This window comes from Chiloscyllium punctatum, chromosome 13, assembly GCF_047496795.1.
Source record: "Chiloscyllium punctatum isolate Juve2018m chromosome 13, sChiPun1.3, whole genome shotgun sequence".
NCBI lineage: Eukaryota > Metazoa > Chordata > Chondrichthyes > Orectolobiformes > Hemiscylliidae > Chiloscyllium > Chiloscyllium punctatum.
Window position 1 is genome coordinate 84,833,246 of NC_092751.1, and position 24,247 is coordinate 84,857,492.

The 24,247-nt window shown below is 41.5% G+C and overlaps 1 protein-coding gene across 1 annotated transcript in view; it reads left to right on the forward strand.

Moving 5' to 3' along the window:
• Window positions 1-24,247, forward strand: part of LOC140484474 (LIM domain-binding protein 3-like) — a 209,769-nt gene that overhangs the window by 69,518 nt on the left and 116,004 nt on the right. The window contains exons 4-6 of the mRNA XM_072582883.1: window positions 9,453-9,528; window positions 19,176-19,630; window positions 20,950-21,085. Of these exons, the coding sequence (XP_072438984.1) occupies window positions 9,453-9,528; window positions 19,176-19,630; window positions 20,950-21,085 (667 nt within the window). The remainder of the gene's footprint in view (window positions 1-9,452; window positions 9,529-19,175; window positions 19,631-20,949; window positions 21,086-24,247) is intronic.

Genomic DNA, 24,247 nt, shown 5'->3' on the forward strand with positions numbered 1-24,247 from the left:
AGAGTTTTTCGCAGTCTGGCTAATGGGTTCTCACCTTATCTTATCTCTGAGTGAGTTACTTATTGTGTCACTGGGCTGTGTTTCATGTCCATTTTCACCTCACCTTATCATGTGCTGTTCCCAGAATAGCTTGCAACTCGATAGATATCCACCCAAAGACCAGCATCCCACATGTCCTTGCTATCTTTAAATGCCACTGTGTACCTGGATGAGCATGGACATTTGAAAGCTGCCCTGCTCATTGATGGACAGAGTCAGAACATGGCGGAGAAGGGGAAGATGATGCAGCATTTTTCCACAGGAACCTAAGGTCCTAGTGGATGAGGTGGTCCTTCTCTGAAGACCAGTAGAGGAAGCTGCATCTCCAGACCTTGGAAGTTTGGTCTGAGGCCTCCAACATGATCAATGCCATTTCCAGGGTAATGCAGTGCACAGCACAGCAATGCAGTGAGAAGATCAACGTCCAGGATAAGTAACACAACCTCCTTCCTGCTACTTTACACTGACTCTATCCCTGCTGCTGTACCCTCCTCCCAGCAAGGCTCATGCTCTACCACCCTCATTACTGTATGCAGCACCATTCCTGACAGCCATTTTCTTCCCCCTTGTGCTCTTTTGATCCAGCATGATAAAGGGTGATAGTGAGTGTTCCTCTACCGGTGGCTTCAAGTCTTAGCATGAATCCACGGATGAGCCTCCAAATATCCACATTCCTTCCTTAATAGCCTATACTGTTAACTCCACTTCCCCAAGTTACCACCCAACTCTTCTACATGTGCCAGCGCCAGCCTATCTGACCCACCACAGTAGGTGACCATGCCAGGTGAGGTTACTGGCCCCCACTTGAGGCCAGGGTACTCCTGACTGTTGATGACCCCCTTACAAATCCTGCTTCCCCTCTTCACAATTGAACAGAATCCGTGCCCAGAGCTCACAGCCTCCTGTTTCCAAGCACTAATATGCCAAGACTCAATTCCATAGCAACAGCTGCAATTATTACATGACCTCCAGCTCCTCCAAGTTTTGTGTGGACCAACTTCTAGACTGACCATATCCCCACCTCGCCAAACATGCCCAGACCCCACTGCTGCATATATATCTCTCTGACTACTTAAGAGCCCTCTACACCAGAGCTGCAGAGGAATAGACCCTGTGACCATATGCCTGACTGTGGCTAATCCTCTGGGCTGGTATGGGAGGTGTCTTTGACTCTCTTACTAATGGTGTTGCCATGGTCTTGTGTGAGGGCTGTGTTGCATGGACTGTGAGGCATGGCTGCCTGCTTGCTGTACATACATTGTGACTGCTGTGTAAGCTGCTAGCAAAGTCTACTTTGTTTGGCACGTTTGGTAAGCTTAAAGGCTGAACATTAATGAGGCACGTTGTGGCATTGACAAGGCATTTAACAAGATTAATCCTTTTCAATTAGCATCTTACCACTGCTGAGCGAGAATCTTACCATGCCACTTGTGAAAAACATAAAAGATGGAGCGACATGATCTTAATATCGTGGTAGGCCTCACTGCACTTGTCTGATTCTGCCATATGTCTCGTCATAGTTCACTTCACTCAGACTGCTGTAAGATTCCGACTATAGTGACGAATGACAATTCAATGCAATTTTTTCATTATTAAGGATTTTAAAAATACCAACAGATATTTCCTATTTTGTACCTATTACATCTTGTACCAGATTCCCATTATACAGAGCTGAATTTATTAACTTCTGAATGAAAGGAAAATGTATCCTTTAATTTTTCTCACCCACTCCATTAATATTTATAATCAATTTAAAACATTACCTTAACCATTTCCAATCACTGAGTGATCTCCTGTTCATTTATTGCAATTGTCCATTCCACTGAAATTTTTTTTTAAGTTCACACACTTTGACCTTCACTTTACATTTCATATTTTTAATTGTTTTTCTCTCTGTCACTGTTTATATGAATTATTAGTGCAGAAAACGCTAAGGTCAGTATAATTCACCTTCTACTCTCCTGACAGATGTGCATTGCAATAATACGGGGTTGTGATTTAACAAGATGGCAGAATGCTTTTGAATTTACTGTGTCTTCAAGAACAGTACATGTCCTTTGGTGCCAGTGTTATTTTCAGTTTAGTTCATTCTTGGTATGTCAATTTGTTGTCCCTCAGAGCTGCTTTCTTGAGCTACTGATATAAATGCTCCTAAAGTGTTTTTAGGGATGAAATTCCAGGATTTTGACTCACTGACAATGAAGTATTTCCATGTAAGGATGGTCAGTGACTTACAGGGAATCGTGCAGGTGATGGTGTTCCCATACATTGACTGCCTTTGTCATTTAGATGGTGGGGTTGCAGGTTTGGTCGGTGTTCCTGAAGGAACCTTGGTAGGTTGCTGGCCAAGTTAAAATAGCTTATCATATGTTTCATCAATTAGTCCCTAAAACATGCATACCATTCCCTTAAAGGAGAACTTGGAGTGCAGTGGTGGTGTTCTGACCTCTGGACTAGAAGGTCTGGTTTCAAGTCTGCATGCCACAGAGGTGTGTTATAACGTGTTTGAAGAAATAGATTAAAAATAATTTCTCAACCTTCCCTTTTCCTGTGAAAATATGCAAATTTATAATATCACTTTTCATTATCTAGCCCTTTTTTCATTTGCTTATTGTGATTACTCTCTTTGCTATCAGTTTAGAAACTGCAGTATCTTTCTGTACTGTGATGAATGGAACTACATGTGGTACAATCAAACTTAGAAAACTGTACAAAGTTCCACCAAGTAGTTTAACTGGTTAGGATGTTCAGATTAGTCATTTTCTGGTCACTTTTTCATTTAAGTAATTGACTCTTGCTGAGTTTTGATCTATTGTATGAAGCATTAGCAACTGTAAGCACATTTACTACAAGTGCAGGAACATAGGGACAAGAGGAGGCTATTGCACCTATTCTACCATTCAATGAGATCTTGCATGATCTGTGATCTAACTCCATATTCCCACCTTTGCCCCATATCCTTTAATACTTTTGATGATCAAAAATCTATCAATATTGGGTTTAAAATTTATAACTGATCTAGCATCAGTTGCTATTTACAGAAAAGAGTTCCTAACCTCCTCTTTATTTATGTGTGAAATGGTTTCCTTAATTCATTCCTGTAAGGTCTGGTTCTTGCTTTTACACCTAATTTTGGACTCTCCAACTGACAGAAATAATTTCTCTCTAATTACGCTATCTATTGCCCTGTATATTTTGGAGACGTTAATCAAATCACCTTTTATGCTTCTCAATTCCAGGGAATAAACCCTACTTTGTTTAATCTCTTCTTGCTATTTAACCTTTGGGGCTAGGTATCATTCACAAAAATCGACACGAGAATCCCTACAAGGTCAATATATCCTTTCTATTGTATGGTGGTCAGAACGACTGATGTTTTGTTCTGACATTGGATGAAGTTAGAAGGAAAGAACTTTTATTTGCATTTTTATAGCTCCATTCACATCACACAGGAAGGCAGATTACTACCTCAATTGAATCAATTTAGGTAAAGGGGCAGTACAGAGAGATCTGGGTGTTCTTGTACACCAGTCAATGAAGGCAAGCGTGCAGGTACAGCAGGTAGTGAAGAAGGCTAATAGCATGCTGGCCTTCATAACAAGAGGGATTGAGTATAGAAGCAAAAAGGTGCTTCTGCAGCTGTACAGGGCCCTGGTGAGACCACACCTGGATTACTGTGTGCAGTTCTGGTCTCCAAATTTGAGGAAAGACATTCTGGCTATTGAGGGAGTGCAGCATAGGTTCACGAGGTCAATTCCTGGAATGGCGGGATTACCTTACACTGAAAGACAGAAGCGACTGGGCTTGTATACCCTTGAGTTTAGAAGACTGAGATGTGATCTGATTGAGACATATAAGATTATTAAAGGATTGGACACTCTGGCAGCAGGAAACATGCTTCCGCTGATGGGTGAGTGCCGAACCAGAGGACACAGCTTAAAAATACGGGGTAGACCATTTAGGACAGAGATGAGGAGAAACTTCTTCACCCAGAGAGTGGTAGCTGTGTGGAATGCTCTGCCCCAGAGGGCAGTGGAGGCCCAGTCTCTGGATTCGTTTAGGAAAGAGTTGGATAGAGCTCTCAAAGATAGTGGAATCAAGGGTTATGGAGATAAGGCAGGAAGAGGATACTGATTAGGAATGATCAGCCATAATCATATTGAATGGCAGTGCAGGATAGAAGGGCCTACTCCTGCATCTATTGTCTATCAGGATGTCCTAAAATGTTTCAGTCAGTGAAGACTGTTTGAGGTGTAGCCAGTAGTGTGAATTATGGCAGCCAATTTGTGCAGAGCAAATTATGACCAAAATATCTGCCTTTTGATGTTGTTTGGCCAGAATACCAAGAGAACATTCCCTCTCTTTAACATTTATTTGATAGTTGGAGGTTTTTGGGTAGCTTCCTACCTGAAAGACAAAACATCCAATAGTGTGGAATTCTCTCAGTACTGTGCTGTATTGACTGCCTAGAGTTTGTCCTGAAGTCTCTTGGGAGCAACTTGAAAGTACAACCTTCTAACTTCAAGTTGAGAGTGCTTCCCATAGGTTGAAATGATTGTTTTATTGAAAATGGTAGTGAATTTGGTTTTTTAGTCAACCAAAATTTGACTGAGAAGGAAGCTTTATTCAGGTTTGAGACTAATATTTTTAAACTGCTCCTCAGATCATACTCACTGTAATTCAGCCAGTCACCACAATTTCCAGAACTGTCTGGCTTAAATTGATAATTATAAACCAGTCATACTGTTTTGGTATGGGACAGTTTCCAAGTTGCACTCCCAACATTGATATGGGTAATTAATGAAGTGAAAGAAGCATTTATAATTGCTTACACTGTATTAGCAGGAATCAAGGAAGTAGAGGCAAGCTCCAAAGAAATCATAGAAAATAAGATTTTTCATTCATCATGAATTCTACTTGCACTCCTTGTCATATATTGTGGAACCAATCATTGTCACTGGAAACTAAACAGCACTAGACATACAAATACAATGGCTACAGGAGTGGGTCAGAGGCTAGGAATCCTGCAACGTAACTCACCTCCTGACTCACCAAAACATGGCCACATGGCTCATGTTAGGAGGGTGATGGAATACTCCCCATTTGCTTGGATGAGTGCAGCTCCAACAACATTGAAAAAACTCAACACCATCCAGGACAAAACAGCCCACCTGACTGGCACCATATTCATAAACACCTATCACTACTCAATAGCAGCAGTGTATTCAATCTACAAGGTGCACTGTAGAAATTCATCAAGGATTCTTAGACAGCACCTTCTAAATTCACAGCTATTTCTATCTAGAAGGACAAGGACAGCAGATGCATGAGAACACTACATCACCTGAGAGTTCCACTCCAAAGCAACTCACCATTTTGATTTGGAAATATATTACTGTTCCTTCAGTGTTATTGAGTCAAGATGCTGAAATTCCCTCCTGAACTGCATTGTGAGTCTACTTACACATAGAGGCTACAGCAGTCCAAGAGCAACTAGGGGTGGGCAATAAATCCAGCAATGTCCACATCCTACAAGTGAATAAAAAAAATTCTTCTTTCTGTGCTGAGCCTGAGAACTTTTTCAATTAGCAGTGATACAGGATAAACTACTACTGATTTTTAACAAGAAGAGGCACTTTTCTTAACGGCAAGATGTAGTTTATTGCATGATAGCATTAATAACTGGTAAGAAATATGTTCTTTTTACCTTAAACTCTTCTGACAGACTTTAGAAAGGGAACATTTTGGAATCTTGTTTGAAGACGATGTTCAGACAAATTTAAGGAGTTCACTGGATTGTAATGTGTTGCTCCCCATTTTCTTGGATGAATGCAACTCCAGCAACACTCAAGAGGCTTGACACCATCCAGAATGAAGCAACCTACTTGTCTGGCACCAAAACAACAAACATTCACTCCCTCCACCACCAACATTCAGGAGCAGCAGATTATATCATCTACAAGATGCACTGCAGAAATTCACCAAGCTGCTGAGAAAGCACCTTCCAACCCCATGATCACTTCCATCTAGAAGGATAAGAGCAGCAGAAGCATAGGGACTTCACCCCTTCCAAATCATTCACCTCCACCCTGACTTGAAAATATATCATCGTACCTTCAGTGTCACTAGATCAAAGTCATGGAACTTGCTTCCTAATGGCATTGTGGATGTATCTAACCATAAAACCATAAGGTGTAGGAGCAGAATTAGGCCATTCAACCCATTCAGTTTTCTGCACCATTCGATCAGTGCTGACTCAGCCCTAGTTTACCTTGGACTGTCAACTGTCTGCAATTTCATCCTTAATAATGGCTTCTAAAATCTTACCAATGACCAAGGTCAGGCTAACTGGCCTATAGTTTCCTGTTTTCACCCTCCCATCTTAAACAGGATGTTACATTAGCAATTTTCCCGTCCTCCGGGACTCTCTCTGAATCCAGTGATTCACCCGCAGTACTTTTACATATTCTCACAATTTTGGAATGTAGTCCATTTGGTGTGGGTGATTTATCCATCTTCAGACCTTTCAGCTTCCCCAGTGCATTCTCCTTTTCTGATGACCGCTATAGTCACCTCTGCCCCCTGAATCTCTGGTATGCTGCAGGTGTCTTCCATTGTGAAGAATGCAACTATTCAGTTCCTCTGCCATTTCTTTGTTCTCCATTACTACTTCTCCAGCAGCATTTCACAATGGTCCATTGTCCACTCTTGCCTCTCTCTTACCTTTAAAGATATCTGAAAAACTCTTGCAATCTTTTTTCATATTACGAAGTAGTTTGCACTTAATTTAATCTTCTCCTTTTTATTGCTTTTTTAATTATCTTCTGCTGATTTTTGAAGGATTCCCAAGTCTCTGGCTTCCCAGTAGTCTTCACTAATTGTACACTTTTTCTTTTGCTTTTGTGCTGTCCCTGACTTCCCTTGTCAGCCATGATTGCCTCCTCCTCCCATTAGTATGCTTCTTCTTTCTTGGAATGAATTTCTGCTGTGTTTCCCTAATCACCTTCAGAAATCCCTACTATTGCTGCTCCACTATCCTTGGTAGGCTCCCCTTCTAATCAACTCTGGCCAGCTCCTGTCATGTCCTTGTAGTTACTTTTACTCAGTTGGAAAATGGTTACATCTGCTTCCAGCTTCTCCCCTCAAACTGCAGGGATTTCTTCATCTTAAACTCACTAATCAAGCCTGTCTCATTGCACATCATCAAACCCAGAATTGCCCATTTCCTAGTGGGCTCTACCACAAGATGCTCCAAAGAAAATCTTGTAGATATTTCATGAATTCCTTTAATTGAGATCTGCTACAAACCTGATTTTCCCAATCAACCTTCATATTGAAATCCCCCTTCATCTGCTGTGCTTGAAGTTAGATTCCTGACTGTTTCCATACTCCCTGTCCTATTACTTGCTCTGGAAAATTTAATACCCTCTGCTGAGCTCTCCCCCCCTTTAACTTTTTCCATAATTTTCCATGCAACTGAACACCTCACAGCATGAATCAGGTAGGGCCCGTTTCATTGGAACAGGTCTGCTCTTCTCCAGTACTGGCCAATATCCCATGAAATCAAACCTGTTTCTCCCACACCAATCTTTGAGTCACATGTTTACCACTTTAATTTTGTTGGCCTTGTGCTAATTAGCTCACATAGTAATCTGGAGATAATTACCTTTTTGGCTCTGCTTTTCAGGTTACTCCCTAGCTGCTCATATTCCCTCAGGAGAATGACTTTCCTCTTTCTGTCTGTATCATTGGTACTTACATGGACCATGCTAACTGGAACTTTCTCCTCTCATTCCAAGTTTCCTTGCAGCTCAAGTGAGATATCCTGAATTGGGGCACCAGGCAGGCAAATAGCCTTTGGGAGTCTTGATCCTGGCCACAGAGAACAGTGTCTATTCCCCTGATTACCATTATCCCCGATTCCAACTACATTTCTATTCTCTCCACCCTTTTGAATGGTTCTCTGTACCACAGTACTATGATCAGTTTGCTCATCCTCTGTAAAGACCCCATTTCATCCACAGAAGGAGCAAGAATCTCAAACCAATTAGACAAGTTCAAATACTGAGGGTCCTTCGGCATTACCTTCTGGATCCCTCTACCTGCCTTGTTCGTAGTCTCACCCTCCTGCCCCTAATCACTGACTTAATTTGAGATATCTCAAAAGTAATCTCCGGTGTCTCCTGTAACACAGTACCCAGGTTACTCTCCCCTCCCTGATGATTCACCGTATTCTAAACTCAGACACCAGTTTATCAACTCTGAAGCAGAGTTCTTCAAGCAAACAATACTTGATACAGATGTGGTCATTATGAAGAACAATGGCATCCACCAGCTCCCATATCATGCAGTTACAACACATTGCCTTGATTTTAATTTGATTTTTAAAAAATCATACTGGTCTTTTAGTTTGTAGCCTGTAAATATTTCTCCTATTTACCTTCAATCTGAAAGTAACCTATAATAGATAGTCAAATCAGTAGCTGTCACAAACCAATGAACGTACCATTTTTCTATGATATCACTCTTTTGAGCTGGGTTCCTGATCCTGAGCTTTATTCTGTTTAAAAAGCATTACCAACTATTTGTCAAAAAAAGCAAGCAAAAAGCACCTCTTCCCTTCTGCACCAAATTCTTCTGCTGCCCCCAAATTTCCCAAATTATGTACTCGCTCGGGCTGTGTCTCTGGATGTGATCCGTCTTTCCTGACCATGTAAAGCTTAGTAATCCAAATATGAAATAAGTAAGGGCTCGTCTGAAAGTTGAAGCACACATAATGGGAGCCCTGAAGCAAGAATCATATCTCCAGACCAATGAGCCAAGTACACTAAATGGACTGCAATGGTTCAGAAAGGCAGCTCACAACCACCACCTCAAGGGCAGTTGGGGATGGGCAATAAATGCTGGCCTAGCCAGAAACCCATACCAAATGAATGAGTTTGTTTAAAATGAGATGAGACAGGTGAAGTCAACATTTACTTTCTTTTTTACTTTTGCGTTCCCTCATCTTTCTTTCTCATTGTTCCTTCCCTTATAAAGACACGTTTGCAGTTGAACTGTAATTCCCTCTGGAATTTGAGTAGGTTATACTAAGCCATTGGCTGCCAAAATAATTAGAAGTAATTTATCCTATTTATTCTGAGTGCACTGCAGGTTTGCTGGATTTTATTCTGTACATTGCCAGTTATAATAAATTAAGATCAGAAACATTAAAACTATCTATGATTTTCTCAAATGTTTTCAGAAACCTATGATTTGAGTTGGGTTGGGGTGGGGCGGTGGTGGTGTAGGTTGTAGAGATTTGATTGGCTGTAAGCAAAAAGGAAGGCAACCCAAACGTACCTAGCTACAGCAGCAAGAGTAGTTCATTGTTTTAAAAATGTTCTGAGAAAAAAATGGCTTTGTTGTTTCAGATCAAGACGCCCAGGCCCAGTTCCCACTGCAACTCTTCGTATGGACTCTCCCATGCCAGTTATCCCTCATCAAAAGGTAAGGACAGAGGAAGGGCAGAGCCACATTTAATGTTGGCTCTGCAGGTTCATACGCAACCACTCTCCATCCTGTCTTGTATAATTGTGTGTCTATGACTTTTGATGTCTCTAGAGGGTGTAAACTCTTCTGTCAATCATTTACCTGTTTTGAAAATGCCATTGTGAAGACTAATGTCCAGATATGTTGCAATGCCTTGTGGAGATAAGCACCTACATAAAATGTGACAGTCACTGGTAACATCATTTCACCCAGAATTCATACCTGAAAGGTGATGGTCACCTTGGTCCTGTTGGTAAGGTGAAGATTCTGGGGAGGAAGGTATTAGATAAGATAATAGTTCTTAAGGGATTAATTTTGGAGATTGCATTAAGCTGCACAATCATGATGACTTTCATGGGGATAAGGGAGAACAGCTGAGGACCTGATGGAATGAAGACATTATCCTAGTCTCCGAATAGTCTCCCTAACAATGTCCATCCTATTAACTTCATTTGTGACCAGTTGCTATCATGTAGTAAACTACATTCTGATTATGACAAGCACCTCTACTCATTAAATCACACGACCCAGTTTAGAAGCTGCAGTGATTGCCAACCCAGACAAGCACAAAGAAGATGGAAAAGAGAGCAAGTTCTAGGATAAAAAGATCTGCTCTCTCCACTTAAAGCTTGCTTTACACAGACAATTAACCACAGACATTTTAAGGGGATACTGCTGCTGACTGCCTTTTTATTTGTATGGAACAAGATATGTGTTGATGTGCTTTATGCTGTCATCACTGTTCATAAACAAAGGTCTTTTGCCAGACTTTGTCAGGAACGTGGTAACTTTAAATGAGGTTCTGAATCAATATTACTAAAGTTGCTAATCAATTTAAGTAACTAGTCATTAAGACATTTGCACCTGCAATAATCGCAGTGTAAATGCGGAATGAATATCCTGAAATCTACCAACTAAGTAGTTAACATTCAGCAGAAATAATCAATGCTATAATCAAGAAGGCAAACTAACGCTTCTGCGTTCGCAGAAGGTGAAGGAAATTTCACATATCTATGATGACTCTTATCAATTTTAATAGACGCACCATAGAAATTATCCTGTCCAGATGCATAACAGTTTGGTATGGCAACTGCTCTGCCCAAGCCGCAACAATTACAGTGAGTTGTGAATGCAGTCCAGTCCATCGCGAAAACCAGCCTTCCTTCCATTGTCTCTGTCTACACTTCCCACTGCCTTGGAAAAGCAAACAGCATCATCAAAGACCCTCCTCCCACTCCAGTTATACTCTCTTCTACCCTCTTCTGTTGGGTAGAAGATACAGAAGTTTGAAAACACATACCCAAAGCTTTAAGAACAGCTTCTTCCCCTCTGTTATCAGACTTATGAATGGACCTCTCATATATTAGGGTTGATCTTTCTCTGCACCTTCTCTACAGACTATATTCTGCATTGTGTTCTATTACCCTGACGTATTTATGTAAGATATGATTTGTCAGGTTAGCATGCACAACAATACTTTTGCATAACAACACAATATCTTGGTGCATGTGACAATAATAAATCAAATTAAATAATTCAAGTATCACCATCTCTGAGCCATAGATATCAAATGTCGTCTGTTCTGAGTAAACTGATTGTACTGCTCCAGCAGCAACTTCCAAGCGCATGTGGAGGACACAGACAGCAAACACATTGAAACACCTCCATCTGAAACTCCTTTTGGAGCCATATCCATTCCAGAACCATATCACCAATCCTTCACTGTCATTGGATCAAAATCTCAGAACTCCCTCCCTAACAGCACCTTGGATATCCTTAAGGACTGCAGTGGTTCAGGAAGGTGGCTCACCACCACTTTTAATAAGAAAAGCTACAGCAAAGAATGCTGCCCTTGCTAGCAACCTTCATGCCCCAACAGTGAATTACAAGAAGAAAAGCTTGTGGGCCAGTGACCAGAAGTTATCTGCAGATCCCACAGTGAGGGAGGGAGATACTGGCCAAGCCCGTGAGCCTGATGGCTATCAAGACTCCTGAGTGTCTACATTTGGACACCAGTTGACTGTGGCATGCAATTACTAAGCCTTTCATAGATGTACAATTTTCCAGCTTGTACTGTACCATCGACGTTTATGTGAATAATGAGCACTCAGGTGAGAGAATCTATTACCTGTGGAACTGTATCCAGTCGCAGCAGAGAAGAATTGGAGTGATTGAAGGAAAAAAGATATTCAATTGTTAACATTAAAATGATGACCTGCTTTGTGCAATAATGTTTTCTTTGAAGACAGAAGAAGTTGGTTCCTGTTGATTCAATATTGCAAATGTTGGGAAGCAGGGAAGGATGAATATTTTCAACATCATCCTCCCACCAAAGTGATGGCTCGTGTGGATTTTTACGCTATATAGCCTTTCTCCAGCACCATTTCTGCCCTGCAAACTGTGTGATTCATCTCAAAATTGATCACGTTTGATGAACTGAACCCTTCTGAATACTAAACATGAATAGTTCAAAATTTTGCATAGTTGAGGAAGCTCCTTTCAAAAGGTGGGTCTATTGAAGAAAGGAGGGCCCAGGATGAGAACAGCAATAAATGTCCTGACATTCTGGTGTTTCACCTCCTCTGTCCATGAAAACTGAACTGTCTTGCTAATCTCAGCAAGTTAGATGAACACTGATATTATCAAAGCTCTCTGGCAGAAACCTCTGCATCCTTAAATACTTCCTTTCTACTGAACATCCAAAAAGCAGGTTGCTGTCCAGTTAGATCAACAATTAGATCTAGTATCATATGGAAATGAACATAGAGAGATCAGGAGTAAATGTTCTAAACTGGGCTAAGGCAAACCTTACAGGGCTGAGAGCTGATCTGGAAAAGGTGGACCAGTTACAGTTACTTGAAAGAAAATCAATAGCAAATCAGTGGCATTCAAAAGTGAGATTCTACAGGCACAGTAGAAGAAAGAGGACTACTGACGGGTACCCCAGTTTTCTAGAAGCATACGTGATAAGATAAAGCAGGACTTATGACAATCTCAAAAAAGTAATGCTTTAGGAAGCTTAGAGGAGTACAGAAAGTACAGGAGCCAATTGAAAAGGAAACTAGGAAAGCAAAGCAAGAAAACAAACAAATAATGGCAGTAAAATTAAGGAAAAAAGCCATAGATTTTTAGTACGTTAAGAACAAGAGGCTAACTAGTAAAAAGGTTGGGCCTAATAGAGATATACATTTGTAACTTGTGTGTAGGTAGAGAAGCTATGGCTTAGTTTTAAATGAGTATTTTGTCCATGTCTTCACAGAGGAGTGGGGTAGAATCATAGAATCCCTACAGTGTAGAGACAGGCCATTTGGCCCGACGATCCACACTAAACAGCATCCCACCCAGATCCCCCCCCCCCCCCCCCCCCCAATCCTTGTATTGCCCATGGCTAACCCTCCTAGCCTGCACACTGTGGGCAATTTATCATGGCCAATCTGCCTAACTTGCACATCTTTGGACTGTGGGAGGAAACCAGAGCACCTGGCAGAAACCCATGCAGATACGGGGAGAATGTGCAAACTCCACACAGCCCAAGGCTGAAATTGAACTCAAGTCCCTGGCGCTGTGAGGCAGCAGTGCTAAACACTGAGCCACTGTGCAAGATAATGCAGATATTCCTGTCATAAAAAGAGAAACATGAACTATTAGATAAAAGAAGCATAATAAGAAAGGCAATAGAGGGACTGACCTCCATGAAATTGGATAAGTCACCAGGGTTAAGTGCATTGCATCCTCAGTTGTTAAAGGAAGTCAGGGAGAAAACAGAGCTTTGATCATTTTCCAATCCTCACTAGATATATGCGAGTGGAGGACGAGTGGGGCAAGGGGTGTCTGCAAACATTATTCCATTGTTCAAAAAGGGTGGGAGGGATTGGCCAAATGATTATGGCTAAATAATCAGACAACATACCATTTGGGAAACATATTAATTAGGAAGTGGTGACCTATGTAGCTTGGGGTGGTTAGATACAGTTTGGGCAGGGTGGTTAGGGATGAGGTGGGGATGGTGGGGATAGCAATCATTGCTCTGTATCTCACAAGCTTGCTCTGATTTGGGTTTCTTAATCGTGAAACTTGGGCGTGCCTCAGTTGAAATAATTCCCCAGGATGAATAGAGTTACCCTTGAGAATCACTTACAGATTTTCTTTTCTATCCTGCTTAATTTTGCAATGTTTCCAGACACAAGATATTTTTTAGAGAGCTTCTTTGTTGTGGCATTCTTGTATCCTGTCCAGTAAGAGTGTTACCTTCTCTGCCTCTTCAATCCACTTACCTTATAATAAGGCTATTGATCAGCTCCCTCATGGTATCTCTTCCTGGGGAGAGATCCTTCAAAGCCCATCCTAACTGTGAGTGAAAATTAGAACAAACAGTTCAGTGTCCATCTGATTTAATAGCACTCGTTTTGGCCAGTCCTCCTGTTTGACATGGTGTTGTGCCGGTCCTTACTACTGAGGAGAATTGCTGTGCCACAGTGTGTTCAAGGCTCTGTACCTACCATTGTAGACATGCTCTTCTTGCTAATCAGAAATATCAGCTCTTCAAGAAATTAACAGGGGTGGTCCACAAGACTTCACTTAAATAGGGAGGGTGAAAGAGAAGAAATGTAAATTGTTGCATCTTTTGTGCTTTTGACTTCTGGAAGCTACAGTGTTGTTGCTGCCTGTATCCATATTTGCAGGAATGCTTTCAGTTGCGTGTCTTAATCAAAATTATTTTCTGAATTCACCCTGATCTTGCTGTTAATGAACTTTGACGTGTGAACAAATCTTTCTGTCTAAATCTGTTAAACTCTTTAAAATTGAAATACATTGATTGCTTAATCTTATTTCTAAATGATGTTTATCCGCATTTTTAGGTTCTCCTTCTCTCGTTTACCACCCAGACCCCTGAAACCTCTGTGCTGCTCACAAACACTCAGCTTGAAGATATTGCTAACAGCAATGCCTCCTTTTTTTTGGGTGCCCTGAGAGATGGACTGTGCCCTGAGCTAATTAATTCTGGGCTTTAATCTCCTTTCCTCCTTACATTCACTGTGTGTTCAAATGCCAAGATTTTCCTTTGGCTGTCTTGCCCTTTTGCTCATGCTTGCTTTCTCTTGTCTGTGCTTGTTTTCTCTCTCCTGCTCCTGCACTCTTGCTCATACATTCTCTCATGCATGTAGTCTCGAACTGGTACTGTCCTTCGCGTGTGCTGTCTCTCACTGGTGTTTTCACTCACTTGTGTTTTGTCACTCTTTTGTGCGTTCTCTTTAATTCACTTAAGAAAGTGATTTTGGAAGCAACTTTTCAAACAAAAAGGCAATACAGCAAACTGGGATCAGATTCACACTTCAGAAGATTTAGTGCAATCCTGCACCTATGAAACAAGTTTTGAGTGAGGTCACAGCACCACCTTGGGGCAACTAGTAGAAACCTCTTGTGAATTGGACTTGAGATTACCATGGTAGTTGACAAACGTAATAGGAGTGCAACAGATGGTTTGCTTTGTACTGTTGTCCCTCCTTACTCTGACTCACTCACAGACGCAGAATGTAGGGAATTGAGTACATTCATCAAAAGCATTTCTCTTGGTCTTGACTGTATCTCTTTTTAAGCTGGCCTTCAGAGAGATGGCATTCTTTTTCTGGAATTTTGGGAACATTTTTAATGCTCCTCTAGTTCACTGGTTGATAATTTGGGTAGACAATGATCTACATTTTACACTTAGAGTTACCATTTCTTATTCATTAAAGGCCAGAGCCTTTTTGATGAGAACATGTGGTAACTTTCCTTTACCAAGAGAAAGGAGTCATAGTGCATAGTTACACCTCAGACAGATGACTGTCCTTTCTGCTGAGTCTTGAGTTTTGCAAAATCATTCACCCCACCCCACATTTTTTATTTTTTAACACTGTGCTGGTGTAAAAAGTCTCAACACAGTCTGTTGACATTGGCACAAGAATGTAAAGAAAAGCATTTTCACCAACTAAGAGAACTGGTATTACCCTTTACAACTTCAACAGGAGGGAGGTTCTAGGAAACATTTAATGAAACACAAGCATATCAACAGACCTCCCTTGAAAAAAAAATTACCTGTACATTTTAATGTTATTTCTGCTTGACCAGTTCTGAATAGGGGGCACAGAAAATCCGATTGGAAATCCAATTTGACTCTTGCACCAGTGCCAAACTATTGCAATAATCCTTTAATCCTTTTCATATCGATCAAGACTTCTGCCATTTTTTATTAATCCACAAACACAAACATAGATTCACAGAGGCACGGACTCACATGCAAAATTGAAAGTTTTTATTATAGTGCTGCAGAGATACAATAACAGGGACTGATTTGGAGACAATATAAAGGGAGGTGGAGTAATATTAGTGACTGGGAGAGTGATAAATCCATGTGTGATTCATGTGCATCCTATTCTAGATCCCCTACGTAGGTAGGTTTCATGGCTCCTCCCATCAATGCTGCTGACAATGTGAGCAACATAATCCATCTCACTAATTTTTCATCAGGATTTGGAACTGCAGCTTCTCCTGATGCTCCCAGTCAAAGTGTATATCTATAGTGATTCAACTTTTCCAATACAAATCTCAAAGCATCATGGGCATTATCACATATCATTAAATGTATCATGTCCTTGAAAATAAGTGGTCATTCTGTAATCCAAGTCAAGGTGGTGGGGAGTGGCTGAGTAGAGCTTCTGCAGTAGATACTTCCACAAAGCCATCTATTTCCTACAAGTGCCTGGTTGACAGTGTGGCCACATTTGAGTTGACATTTAGTCCCCTAAGAGTCTTGCTTTAAGGCTCCACACTGACAAAGCAGGCAGGCATCACTGCACATTCCAAGTTTAAACAATGTAATATGACTCCTTCCTTTGTTTTAGAATGCTCATGGAGTGAACACTGGGAATACTCCACCTGCTACCTAACTGGGTGGGCCTGAAGCCAGCCAAGGCTCCTTCAGTGAACCTGTAGTGTATGAAGATCAGGATGGGTTATCATGTTTTTCATACTTAAATCACCAACCAAACCTAGCCTCTCAGGTGATGAAACAGGTCTCTTGAATAAACAAGCAGCTCATGATCACTGCCTGTGGAATTTTGCTCCAGCCACACAGTCGTGCAGGTCCTTGGACTCCTCCATCGTCAGACCATAGCAACACGACGGCTGGAGAAAGAGCACCTCATCTTCCGGCTAGGAACCCTCCAACCACAAGGGATGAACTCAGGTTTCTCCAGTTTCCTCATTTCCCCTCCCCCCATCGTGTCTCAGTCCCAACCCTTGAACTCAGCACCTTCCTAACCTGCAATCTTCTTCCTGACCTCTCCGCCCCCACCCCCACTCCGGCCTATCACCCTCACCTTAACCTCCTTCCACCTATCGCATTTCCAACGCCTCTCCCCCAAGTCCCTCCTCCCTACCTTTTACCTTAGCCTGCTGGACACACTTTCCTCATTCCTGAAGAAGGGCTCATGCCCGAAACGTCATTTCTCCTGCTCCTTGCATGCTGCCTGACCTGCTGTGCTTTTCCAGCAACACATTTTCAGTCATACAGGACAGACCATTTGGTCCAACTCAATCCACGCTGACCTAAACTTAACTAGTCCCATTTGCCTGTGTTTGGACCTTATCCCTGTAAATCTTTCCTATTCATGTACACGTGTTGATGCTTTTTAAACGCTGTAACTGTACCCACTGCTACCACTTTCTCTGGCAGCTATTCCATACACACACCATCCTCTGTGTGAAAAAGTTGCCGCTAAGTTCCCTTTAAAAGCTTTCTCCTCTCACCTTAAACGTATGCCCTCTACTTTTGGGAAAAAAAACGTGAAGGAAAAGACCTTGGCTATTCACCTTATCTATGCTCCTCATGATTTTATAAATCTTGGTCCCCCCTCAGCCCCCCTTTTAGAGGGGAAGAAATAAACTGGAAGATGGGGAGAAGTTGTGGTCCAAGTAAATTTCTGCAAAGTCCCCTTGATGAGTCTTTTCCATGTAAATATTGAGGTGACTGCACAGACATTCAGAAGGTAAAACCGGTTTGGCTACAGCTTCTACATGTAACTCTGTGTTTTCCTGCAATTCCAGAAATTACAGAATATAATGGAAGAGTTAGGAGTGGGTGGAGAGATGGGAGTGGGATTTAATACATAGTATTAGGTGAGCGTACAATGGTAGAAGTAAGAATGTGAAGTGTATGCTGTACGGATGAGTGCTTCAGGAAGCAGGAAAGAGATCTGGGATTTCTGGTGGGCAAGTTTTGAGATTGTTCTGCTTCCTATTAAGAAATAGAAAAGAAACCAAATAAGATGTTGGGATGCACATGTGAGGGTGCTATGTTTGAGCCTAAGAAGTTGATGTCGAAGCTGTTTCTGGACTTGAAGGAACTTTATAGAATATGGTATACAAATCCATATACTAGGGAAAGCTATAAGTTTACTTGAAGGGAGATCAAAGAAAGGCTACAAATTGTGATTTTGAACTCAGCCATCTGAGTTCTGTGGAAAAGCTTTTCTTCCTGAGATTTAACTCTGAAGATGATGTAGGGTTTGCTGAGTGTCTTGCGATTTACATGGATGTGGAAGAGTTTGATCCAGCCACGTTGTATAGGTTACAGTTTAAGCTGGACAGTTTAAACCATGATGGTGTCAAGGTAAAATTGAGGAATTTGGGCAATGTTTTTCATTGGCGTGAGATGGAATTTTGAAAACAAGCAAAGAGCAAATACATCATTGTTATTTCTGTGAATAAGTGAGGTAGCTGACATTGTCTGAAAGAGTCAGCAAGATGGACATATGGTCCCATCTCCAAACCTTCACCAGTTCTCTAATATTTGAAAGGACCTTTTTGGCCTTTGTTGGATTTAGACCTTTACCAAATTCAAAATGAGACTGGTGACATAACGAATCAAAAAAAGAAATAATGGAAAATACTCAAGCTCAGGTTGCATCTTTGGAGAGAGAAATTGAATTTCAGGACCATGAACCTTTGTCAGAACTTACTGCAGATGCTGAAAATTTGAAATGATTTTACTTTTTTATTTGTGCTCATGGAGTCAGGAAGCAGGGCTATGCTGGGTTTACCCTATACAAATGAGTAAGTCCATGAAAGGGTTGGGGAGAGGTGAGGAGACAATTAGCTCAGTTTGCTACAATCAGTGTTTGGTTCAGATTAAGGCCAACAGTTGGGGCTTGATCCCCATTTCAGCTGAGGTAGACTTGAAGGTTATCCTATCCCATAGCATAATGACAACATAATCCGTGAGCAAATAATCTAGGATGCTTATTGGAAAAGAAGTGGTTTGATGCAAACATTATTAACCAATAAGCTCTATGTTACAAAGAGCACTTGCTAGCTTCAACATCAGAATTTCAAAGCTCAGTTACTATTTTGGGACATTTTCTAATAAATTTTCTCAGCCTGAACTGCTTGCCCTAGCTGAGGTAGCTCATCACTTGCAGCCAAGTGATTAGTTTCATCAATGAATGCTGGATAACTTGGGCTCACAAATACATTTTTTTACTTTGATCATTGGCTTGTTGTGTGTTTGCATGTCATCTATGATTTTATTTTGCCTTTGTTCTGTGCTCGGCTATATGTTGCTGCAGGAACCAGCTTCGGAGATCGACATCAGTGGAAAACTGACATCAAGCCCTGAGTACCAGCTCAGTCAGACTGCATGGGCCTCTGGTAGCATGCTTTCAGCTAATGGGATGTCCACTGATTACCTCAGCACAAGGGATAGCAGCTTGTTACGTAGCTCAGAGGTGGCAGCATCTTTCAGGCAAACGTCTTCCATGACCACTTCAATGTTCTCTCCAGCTACTTCTTTGACCTCCAGCCTTTCACCTCAAAGAGGGGTCAGCCTTTCTCGGGCATCAGCAAGAGTTTGTGATGTAACTGGCATTAAATGTACAACATCTAGTTCCAGCCATCGGAACAATAGACAGTACAATAACCCCATGGGCCTGTATTCTAGAGAGACAATTGATGAAATGGTCAGGGCAACAGCCCAGAAGGATGACAGGCGAGACAGAGTCTCTGCAGGTGGATTCCTCCAAGGGTAAGCATCAAAACTGCAACTGAGTACTTGGTGGGTAGTTTGTCACATGCCTGCTAAGTTTATGGCTTTAAGCGAAATTAATTTTTAAAGCACTCCATATGTTGCCTTTCATAAAGCAACCTGGTGAGCAGTTCCTAACTCTCAGCCCTTGTTGAGTAGTTTGCCTCCAGTTATATTTGTTTGAATGGTATTTAGTGATTGCCAATCAATAGCAGCACCTCCTTAAAGATGGAACAATTGCCCTTGCTACCCATATCACACAGTTCCTCTATGCTGACACCTCTGCCTTACGTTTCCAAGAACACTGGAAAATTCTAAAGCAGACAGCCACAGTGGCAAAATAACAGGAATTCCTGAAGAATCAGAGGCCATTCAACCCCTCGAGCCTGTTCTGCCATTCAATTACATCATGGCTGATCTGTACCTTAACTGTATCAAACCACCTTGGTTACATAAAATGTTAATGCCAGAGACAGAGATTGGATTAATGCCAGGGGTTGAGTGCAAGTTTCCACATAGGTGATGCGCCATTGGATTCTGGAGTTTTGAGGTCCATGGTTAATAGACTGGGTGACAGAATCAGTGCCACCTTCTCTGAAAAGGCATATCCAAGAGGAGGGAGCACATAGCAGTTTGAGCCTCTGACCACCGACCCTCATATGTTTACACAGGTGTAAGAGCTCAAATGGATAGCAGATTAAGGTTAGTGACTTTTTGGAATTATCCAGATTTTGCAATATAGTTGCTCCAAATAGATTTAGGTTGAACTTATCCTTGGTCCTCATGGTAGTTTTAAGACTTGCCTCCATCATTTTTTTATGAATGGATGTCTACCCTGGCTTCTTGTGAAATCTGGGGATAATAAGATGACAGATGTTGACTGTTACCTTCAGTCAGACTATAAGTGTGGAGTCAGGCTGCAAATTTTAGGCTCCTTCACCTGATGCAAATGAAATCTGAAATTTACATTGATGCAAAATCAAGTCAAACAGGTTTGCACAGATACAACACTCCTTTGTGAATGTATCTTGATCTCGAGTTAGTAGTGTTGTGATTACACTACTGAACCAATAGTCAACAGCTTGGACTCCAATACAGAAATTGGGAGCTCAAATCCCACCATGGCAGTTTTGGAATTTGCATACAGTTGTGAAAAAAAGCTGCATGCAATAAACTAGCATTAGTAAAAGTGACCATGAAGCTATTAGATTATCACTAAAACCCAAATGAAAGCCTCTGCCCTTCCCCAGTTTGCTCTGTTTTTGATTCTAGGCCACCATCAGTATGGCTGATTCTTAATTACTCACTTTGTTGCCAAGCAAGCCACCCTCTATTCAAGAGGACCGATTGTACGTTTCTGAGAGGAACTCCATAAGGTCAATATACTGCCATGATGCTAGCAATTATTGCGCATACCTGATTGCCCAGAGGTCAGTGAAGACCACATTGCCGTGGGTATGGAGTCACATGTGGGCCAGACTAGGTAAGGATGACAGATCTCCTTCCCTAAATGACATTAGTGAATTGAATGGATTTTTTATGACATTTGACGTGGTTAAATTTGACATGGTTGTCCTTAGGCTGGAAAGTTCTAAAGCAGTGGCAAAGTGACAGGAACTCCTGAAGAATCAGAGGCCATTCAACCCCACAAGCCTGTTATTCCAGGTTTTTATTGAATTCAAATTTCACCATCTGCTGTGGTGGGATTTCAATCAATGTCCTCACATCATTACAATGATGGTCTGGATTACTAGTCCTGTGGCATTATCACTACAAGATGGTGATTGGGATAGACAGGTTCAGATGGTGTGGAAGCAGCCTTAGAACGACTTGGGGAAGACAGAAGGAAAGATGAGGATCCTGGTTGTGCCTGGTGATAGTGTTGAGAGACTTCAGGCAGCAACACATGGTCTTGATGATAGAAGAGGAATCTCAGAAAGCTGGATGATTGCTGGAGTTTTTTTTATTCATTCATGGGATTTGGGCATTGCTGGCTAGATCAGAATGTATTGTCCATCCCTTATTGCCCAGAGCGGTTGAGAGTCAACCACATTGCTGTGGGTTTGGAGTCACATACAGGTCAGACCGGATAAAGATGGCAGTTTCATTCCTTGAAGGGCATTAGTGCACCATATGGATTTTCCATTAAATAATAATGGATTCATGATCACCATTAGGCTCTTAACTCCAGATTTTTATTGAATTCAAATTCTACCATCTGCCATGCAAGGATTTGAATCCCGGCCTCCAGAACATCATCTGGGTCTGTGCATAGTGATAATACCATCAGGCTATCACCTCCTCTTAAAGTGCACAATATAGTGAGACACAGGACTGGCTAGATTCTAATTCCACTTTTTTTTTATATTCACTCATGGGACATGGGCATTGCTGGCTGGCCAGAATATATTGCCCAACGGTAATCACCCTTGAGAAGGTGGTCCTCAGCTGCCTTCTTAAATCACTGCAGTCCATGTGCAGTGTGTCGACACACAATGACATTAGGGAAGAAATTCCAGGATTTTGCATAAGTGACAGTGGGAGAACTGTGATATATTTCTGAGTTAGGACGGTGAGTACCTTGGAGAGGAACTAGCAATGGTGTTGTGCATTTGCTGCCCTTATCCTTCGAGATGGTTGTGGCCATGGGTTTGGAAGGTGCCTTGGTCAATTTCTGTAGTTGAGTTTCAATGGTGGAGGATGTGGATATTTTGGGATGTGGTGTCACTAACAGTTGCTTTTTCTTGAATGTTGTGAGAGCTGCGTTCGTCCAAGTATTCTATCGCACTGGTGCCTTGTAATTGGTAAGCAGGCTTTGGGGAATCAGGAGGTGAGTTACTAGCTGAAGTATTCAATGTCATTGACTGCCTAGAATTATTTTATTTTGTACATTAGTGTTTTGTCATGTTTGTCATCCTCTACTCAGTAGATTGCACTTGAGGTCATCATTTCTTCTTAGTTGTGATATCTTTTACGGTGAACGTGTTCATGGGAGGTTATTTGTGTGAATGTTTAAAGGGTTTATTACTCTGCATGTTATATGTTATATGAGCAAATTCATAACTTCACAGAAATAGAGTACTTCTATTTAAGAAAAACAGTAAACAGTCTGCATATAGCAAATTCCAACTTAATAGCACTGCCCTGTTGTTACAATCAAAAGGAAGATTTTTGGTCTTGCCATGATCATAGACCAATTGCAGTCTCTCCTGCACTCTCTTTTGTTTCTTGCACTCTGTTGGTTGGGAAAAATGTTTGTGTTCACAATGGATGGGGGTGGCGATTGGAAACCTGCATCCAATGCAACACTTGCAGTAACTGCAACCTGTTCAAACCTACACTGTTCATACAAGGTCAATGGGGCTGCATGTCTGAAATTATCATGGAGTATTACACTTAAGACAAGTTTTCCAGGACTTGCGAAACGAAAGAGCTAAAGAGCCAGAAATGTTCAGACATCTGGCAAGTGCCTTTTCAGCACGACTTGTGGATTAGGACAGTTTGCTCTGACATTCCAGCTAACCTGAATTTGCAGCTGTCCAACACGCCTGGCTGATCTGCCCACTCATGAACTCCCCACTGTCACTCCTCTCCAATTCCACCAGCTCAGGTTCTCCTGCTCAGCCTATCAGTTTGGCTGGGTCAGAACTGAGGCAAAACAATGCAGTTGAGATCCTGCATCAAAAGCAGGGCACCTGTATTTCTGAATTACCCACTCACTACCATCTTCCCGATTACCTCCCCACCTAATGATGAGGACTAATGTGTAGGCACCTCAGGAAAAGATCAAGAAAGATATGTTTCTCCATTAGAAGGGAATAATTTTGAAAATGATCATTTGAGAATTGAGGAATCTTACAGTGCTGCAATGTGATAGTGGCTCATTAAGATGGAAGTCTTACTTTTCATTCTAGGATCTGTTGCCACTTTATTGAGCATGGTCACTCTATCTCTCTGCAAAGGTTGTGCCTACTAAGCATCTCCACATTTTATTTCCAAATACGGCAGCGCTCCAAATAGCTGTGAGTGTAACTAGAACTGAGTGAGGCTGTGAAACAGTTTTGTTCAGACTGACGTCAATACATATAAAACATTTCAGTCTTCCCTGTCCAGCAGAGAAACGTTCAAAAATATCAAGGGTGTGGTGAAAAGGACAGATGTACTGAGGATTCTGAGGTACAAATAAAGCAAGAGCACAGGTAGCTGTGGAAGAAACAACTGAATCCAGATCACACACAATTTTATCAATAATTGTCAGCAATTCCTCAAGAGTAACTGGTGTTTTTCTTTACAATATTGGCCTGGAAACTGGCACACATAGTGATGAAAATTTAATGTCTGTGATTTCTGACTGTTTCCAATCTGTTAACTATCTCGGTATGTGTGACAAATCAAGAAATCAAGATTTCATTAATACAATGAAATCTGTGCTTTCACAGTTAAGGATCTATTTTTACCAGGTTTCCATTGTAACAGCTGTTTTTGAGATGTCAAATGAGAAAGGGCCTGAAAATCCCAGTGAGCCTGGAGAAGATGGTGAGCTGCCATGATGGGGCAGTACCTAACCAATGTCACCAGGACTTCTGGGTGGTCACATTGAAGTAGTCCAGCAATGTA